The sequence below is a fragment of the Helicoverpa armigera genome, chromosome 9, assembly GCF_030705265.1.
Source record: "Helicoverpa armigera isolate CAAS_96S chromosome 9, ASM3070526v1, whole genome shotgun sequence".
In the NCBI taxonomy this organism is placed as follows: Eukaryota; Metazoa; Arthropoda; class Insecta; order Lepidoptera; family Noctuidae; genus Helicoverpa; species Helicoverpa armigera.
Window position 1 is genome coordinate 9395919 of NC_087128.1, and position 7004 is coordinate 9402922.

At 37.0% G+C, this 7004-nt stretch overlaps 1 protein-coding gene across 1 annotated transcript; it reads right to left on the reverse strand.

The window, feature by feature from the left end:
• Window positions 1-1339: 1339 nt before the first annotated feature.
• LOC110372611 (uncharacterized) lies at window positions 1340-6504 on the reverse strand. Its single transcript, XM_021329450.3, has 3 exons — window positions 6401-6504; window positions 4508-4736; window positions 1340-3897 (listed from the first exon to the last, which is right to left on the reverse strand). The coding sequence occupies exons 1-3, from the start codon at window positions 6469-6471 to the stop codon at window positions 2059-2061; spliced, it is 2139 nt and encodes a 712-aa protein (XP_021185125.3). The 5' UTR covers window positions 6472-6504; the 3' UTR covers window positions 1340-2058.
• Window positions 6505-7004: the final 500 nt, after the last annotated feature.

Here is a 7004-nt window from a genome sequence, read left to right on the forward strand (position 1 = left end):
CTTAATTTTCTTCTAACATTTCATGAACAAAATTGCTGTCAGTTTCTACCATTTTCCTATTTTTTTAATAACTTATTAAATTTAGTTGAAGATAATGAGCAGATTTCTTACAATAGTTAGCTTTGAAATTATTTGAACATAAATCCTTCCTAGCATGGTATTACTGAGTAACATACATATAAATATATACATACTTACCTGTAATCCTTTCGGGATGCCACGACGACTTAACATTGCAATCCAAAGTTCTCAGTTTCCGCGCATCTACACATTAATGTATTTAGAACATTTTGATTACCTCTATATCTATGTATGTATGTGTTTCAAATTCTCAGAATTACCCTAGCATATAATGTAAACAATCAAAACATGCATGAATATAATTTTACTAGTACTAGCTTCCGCCAGCGTTTTCAGCAACGCCCCGTAGTAATTACTTAGCGTACTCGGATAACAAAGTTTAAAAAGTTGCCTATAGCCTTCGTCAATGCATGGGCTAGCTAACACTAAAATAATATTTTGAATCCGCCCAGTGGTTTCTGAAATTAGCGAGTTTAAGTAAACAAACGAACTATTCCTACGTTTTTGGAAACCATTAGTAAATAATTATTAAAAAAAAAACTCGAAGCATAGTAAAAACTGCAACAAATCTAGTTTATTCAATACAGTAATTTGTTTTATTAACAACTTGCATCATACTAGCACATATTTAGCATAGCCAAGTATTAGCTGTATAACTTAAATTATTGAAGAGGTAATAATTTAAAAGAATAAGCTGGCAACCCCAAGAGAGAGCGGGGGTGAAGAGGCGCGGAGGCGGCCATTCGAAGATGCATGGCGGTTGCGATATTGTGAAATCAATGTGCAATTGATTAAATTCGTATTATACATATAATATCATTGAATTCGTAAGTGTTTTTCTAATACAAGGAAATTAGTAATTCTATGGCCGGCCATTTGCAATCTCTTTAAGCGTTTCCTTCTAGTCAAACTGGCACTAAATGGTGCAAACATTAAGACACAGTCATTATAATCGTAGGAGATCATTTATTTAATGAATACTGCACAATTAATTTTACGGATCATGTGATCATATTAATTATCCCAATAGGTACTTAAAATAGTGTGGTGGTCATGAAACTAAATGAACGTTCTAAAATTAATATCACGTATTACTTTATTTTCAGATAGTAGTTTACTGACAAATATTATAAAAATAACTTACATAATTAACCTAAATCTATATTACAATAATAAAACATAAATAAATATTTTTAATTAATCTCAAATTATTCAATTTTCGCGTCACTTAGTGACGTCAAAACAGTTGACTGTCACTTTCCAACGACGCTAAAAAGAAGGTCGACAACCTGATTTATGATTTTTAATTAATTTTCTCTAAGCCTACAGTCGATTTTAAAACTGTCTAGGAATAGAACAATCGTCCAATGAGTAAGACAATGGTCGTGCGCCGGCGCAGGTGACGTCACAAACAGCTGTAGCAGATTGATTCAAGCGAGGACAGACATTGACGGCTACCCGATACACGGTGACTACATTTTAGTTGTTCCCCGAACCCGAGAGGTGAGCCAAAGACATTGTTTTGTTCCGGGGAGTACTATTTCATGTTATGCAACCAGTTACAATATATTTTAGAGCTGTGTGCAGTCAACGGTGATTCACTTTTGTTTACAATGTTAGATACAGTTAACTGCTTGAAGCAGGTGTAATTCGACGAAATTATCATTAGTCACCGCAAAAAAAAAACTTCAAAAATACATTTTAAAGTGATTTTTCCATTTTAGAAATATAAAATTTACTATGCTACCCAAAGTAAAACACCTAGGTATATTAATCTTTGTGCTAAAACCAGCTAGATTTCATATAACGTCTTGCTAATTTCCACCTCACATTTCACGGTTAAACATTAGCTCATAGGAAATGAACGCTAATGGACATAAAAATGGAATAACTAAACGACTCATATGATAAATTATACCTGGCATGTGAGGTGATAAATGGAAAAGGTTTCCTGTAGCAGCTATTGAAATAAATCAACTACTTCAAGCTCTCATAAATTCTGTAGTTATCAAGTTCGATGGAATGGTATGTTCCATCGCTGCTTGACACCCATGAGAGAGTTGACAGTTCTGACGGAGATGTGGAGAAAGACAGGTCATTGTTATCAAAGTGATGCCTGATACGCCATTCTGCTAGCTGATCCTCAGTCGGCTGTAAAGCAGAAATGTAACTAGGCGTACTGCTACTTCTATAAGATACGTTTCTGTTAAATCTTGGAGGTGGAATCGAATTTGAAGGCATTATAAATATTTTCTTTTCCTCAAAAACTGGTGTCGACTGACCCATCAAATCACTCCTCAGAGGCACTTTTGGTGGCAAAACTAGAGCATCAACAGTTTTGTGTTTCACAAATAGAATTCGTTTGCTTCCTTTCAGAAGGTGAGGATGTTTGAGAATAACAGCATAGACGCAAAGAGCTCCGAAAATGACACTCACTGCTCCAGTCACAATGTAAAGAACTATATGGAGTTTGTTGTAAGCTTCTTCATAGTCAAACGTGGCATTACTGTAAATGACGCAGTTTTTACGTTCCACTACACCCGTGGTTAGATGTATGGGACAAAAAACATATTGAGCGTTTGGGTCTACGTTGTAAATTCTGAAAACAGAAGGGACATCGCTAACGCAGTACACTTCGTATGGACACGTTGTCTGATACCAAACAAGACCGTATTCCTCTGAATCAATAGCAGTTATTTCTACCATGGAATAGCAATCAGTAGTCAGAAAATATGTTAAATGTATCCAACTGTCTTTGGGTAGTATCTGGTTGATAGGACTGGATGCAAATGAGACAATATCTTTTATATTCTGGAACCCATTAAAAGGGCAGCTGTGACCTACAACTGGAGAAAACATCCTCAAAGTTACGTTTGTGCTGTTATATCTCATTCCGTTCAAACAAGTATTGCTCACATACACAAAGCCATTTATATCGTCCAAGTCATCCCAATATGATCTGGCGCTATCTACAGTGCCAATAACAGCAGCAGTATTATTTTCATAATTATTACCTCCTTGGGAACAATTTTCATCAAGTTCACTGAAAGTTCTATCTTTGAAAAATTCTGGACTTGTGCATACTGGCTCAGTGACCAATACATTCGTATTTGCTAATCGTCGGATATCCCGCATCGAACAATCACAATGCCACTTATTGTTGTGTAGATTAATTCTAGCTGTAGGAGAAGTGAGCATTATGATATTATCGAACAAACCCGGTGGAATCATCACAAGATTGTTGTCTTGCAAATATAACATTTGTAAACTGTGTAAGTTATCAAATGCTCCCGCGCCAATTGCAGTTATACCACAAGAATTAAGAAACAAAACTTTGCACTTAGTGAGTCCTGTGAAACTGGTGCGCCCTAAAACGTTGTGAAAAGAGTTGTAGGAAAAATCAACGGATTTCAATCTCTGGAACGTGGTTACGCCTGTAACGTTTGTAGGGTCCCAATGGTCACTTCTAGTGATAGTGAGACTATGTATTGTGCCATCTACAGCTCTCAAAGCGTCTCTCGGGACATTTAGGATGATACAATCGTTGACGTAGAGGCGTCGCAAACTTATGAGGCCTACGAGACTATTTGACGACCAAGATCTAAATACTAAGTTCTGGAACACTAAAACTCGTATAGTTGAAGTGTATTGACTCAGGAAGGCATTCGCTGGGACATGCTGCAGATTCCCGTTGATTATGGTCAATTCGTGAATATTTGTTCGTAGCTTTGACAGCCATTTTTCCGGCATTGTGTTGTTCAGAAACATCGGACTGTCCAACGTTAGAATTATAGACTTGCATTTTTCTTCAGCTTTCTGAAACAAAATTTAATATCGTGCTTATATGTTTACATCCGTAGTTTCATGTGATTATTTTTATTGCGCAACATTTCATAAGTGTAACATATATATAAAATTGAATTTGTTTTTACTTATCGAGGCAAACAATTGATTTTATCATTTGAATAAAATTAAAATACCTAATATCTCAATGGACATACATAATATTTTTGAATATGTTTTTGTTAGTCACTCTACCATACACCAAACATTGACGCATGGGACTTTTTTGTCTGTAGGTACCTATGTATGACCTAACGTACTCCAATTAGTACTTAAACTTCCATGATATCGTAGATAAGCGTATTATGAGGCGCATTAAAGCACGTTGATACTTGTCTATGATTCAGGGGCTAAAAGGGCTTTCGTTATGCGATTGATATAGAAACCGATACTTTTTGATGCAGCACCATGTCATGATACACATGATGGTCTTCACATTGTGAAGTTTCCTCTATCTGGGGTTCTAATAGCGATTGCTTGGAGATTAAGTACTTCCGATGCCAATGGGAAACTATTCTTATACTATCCTGTTTATATAACAAATGTTACCTAATGTATTTATGTAATAGAATTATGATCTTACCGAAACCGCTCTAATGATATCATCTTCATACTCCCCAAACAGCGGTGTCTCTCTGCACGTGATCCTGCAGTCATCATTCTCCTGGCACCTTGGAGGACGGTTTGAAGGGGTCAGAGGCGGGTGAAACGGTATAGCCATGATGAGAATGAGGATGAAGCTCGCTACTGTGATCGTTGCGAATATGGTTTGGACGACCAGACGAAGCCAGCCGCGGCTGCATGATGCGTTTCTGTTAGAAAAAAAGAGACATAAAACACTGGTACTCAGCTGCTCAATATAGTTGGGAAAAGGATAGGCCGATGTCCCGATGTGATAATGAAATGACATATTTAAATTGGTGTTTCAAAAATATGAGCTTTTTTTCAGCCACTGCGCAATTCGAAATAGTTTTGTGATATGAGAACATGTTTACAATTCCAGAAAAAATAACAGTAATTACAAAAAATCACACGAACTCTATACTCAATTAACACATTCACTGCGGCAGCGTTAAATCTAAACTTTCTACTAGTGCGATACGAGACAAATGCTGCCCGTATCTATATTTCCTGATATGCGTTACGGCTTCTATTTTGCCGTACCAGAACCTGACTTTCAAAGCCTATACAGACGTGGAAACCACCTATATCAATGGTTTTTATCAACAAATCGATAGACTATATCCTTGTATACACCTAGCTGCAGTCGCCCCGGGTTCTCTGTTATACTTTGAAAGATACAGAGATTTTTCAAAATCTTTCATTCGCGGCAATATATATGCCGTACAGCGTAGAAGTGAAAAAATGCTAGGGATGGGGTTTACTTCTGGAATGATAGTCGATAGTTTAAGCCTATGTGTTATTCTGATGTATAAGCTATATTATTGTAAAGTTTCATTAAAATCCATTCAGTAGTTTTTGCGTGAAAGAGTAACAAACATCCACACATCCATATATACATACAAACTTTCGCGTATATAATATTAGTAGGATTGTAGATAAAATATTCATATTTATCAGTGTTTTATTATTATATAAATCAACATAATTATGTAATATGTATAAATATGTATTTATATTCTACCACAATCACACTATAGCGCCACCTAGTCCCAAATACATATAATGCATAGTATAGTTAGAAAATATACCCAGACCAAGACAACTAGACAAAGAATGTTTGATTTGTGTGGGAATCGAACCCACAACCACTACGCCAACAGACCAATTTAAAAAAAACTAAAAACTATTAAAGGACGTGTATGAATTAGTAAGTAGGTAGTTATTCCACTGAATTATTTTCACACTTGACATCTTTGGCATCAAGATGATGATTTCCCGTCTCTCTCTCTATTCAAATCCAGTTTTTTATGTGAACGTCTCATTGTAGCAGAACCGCGTAATATTTTTCACAAAAAATATTGTTACGTCTTGCTTCTTACGGCCAGCACTAGCGCACACTGAACCGCCGCGCGGACGCATGCAGTGTGGTGCGGGGTTGGGGGGGTACGGCAAGATATTCGCCGTACCGCACTGAATGAAAATAATTATTTTACTGTGCGTTACGGCAACTATTTTTCCGTATATTGTTAGTGTACAATATTATTATATTAAAAGCAACAATATTGAAAATATCACTATCTCATTCCTACGCGCAAGGGAACTTAGATAAATCGCCCCCGCACAGTACGCAAAACAAGGACAACGAGCTACCGCACTGGCTGAGAGTCAAATACGGCCAAATACTTGCCGTAACGCAGTGAATGTGTTAAGAAAAGAATACGTAGGACAATAATTGTTTTCCAATGAAATAGCTGACGCAATACTAAAAAAAAACAGCAAACAGCATCTGCAGACATAAATAAATAACCCACAAAACAAACATCTTTACACATAACTTAAATAAATAACTTACTTTGCCGCCGAAGTGATTATATTGGAAGACTTAGCCAACGACCCGGGCCGAATCAATTGCATACCCCGCATTTGTGAAATGTCAAACACATCCCGCTTAGCAGTTACTGACAAACTAACTTTACTAACTTAACCTGCGGATATAATCCATCGATAGCTAAGCCTGTGCACACTGCAGACGAAACAATCGCCCGACTGTTGGTCCCGGCAGTTCCCACAAAAAGATTTTTTTTTTTAATCATGAATTTAATCAAAGCTTTTAATCGGTATGTTACCGGACAAAAACCTTGATTGTTACGTACGTACTTTTTTTTTAAAGTCGTCATATGACCCCAAGTCTGTGGGTTAGCAGCGTGAGGTAGTGTAAGACTCTTACCGACTAAAACCCGTCAAGTTCCGTCTTAAGCCCTTTCTGTTCCAGGGCCGCGGTAACTCTTTCGAACAATCCCGCAGCACCGGCAGGCTTTGTTACATGTGCGCTTCCATTCATCGTCATACTAACTTATGAACCCAAACCAACTATCGGCCGACTAAAACTTGATAGTCTGCGCGCACTCTAATCCGTATCTCGATAAATATTACAATGATATTCTATCGGGCCATTA

Excerpts from the sequence above, each read along its gene's own strand:
- LOC110372611 (XM_021329450.3), bottom strand. The coding sequence starts at position 6,471 with ATGCGGGGTATGCAATTGATTCGGCCCGGGTCGTTGGCTAAGTCTTCC. Across the intron at positions 4,737-6,400 it reads ATAATCACTTCGGCGGCAAA|AAACGCATCATGCAGCCGCG; the intron begins GTAAGTTATTTA and ends TTTTTCTAACAG. Across the intron at positions 3,898-4,507 it reads ATATCATTAGAGCGGTTTCG|AAAGCTGAAGAAAAATGCAA; the intron begins GTAAGATCATAA and ends ATTTTGTTTCAG.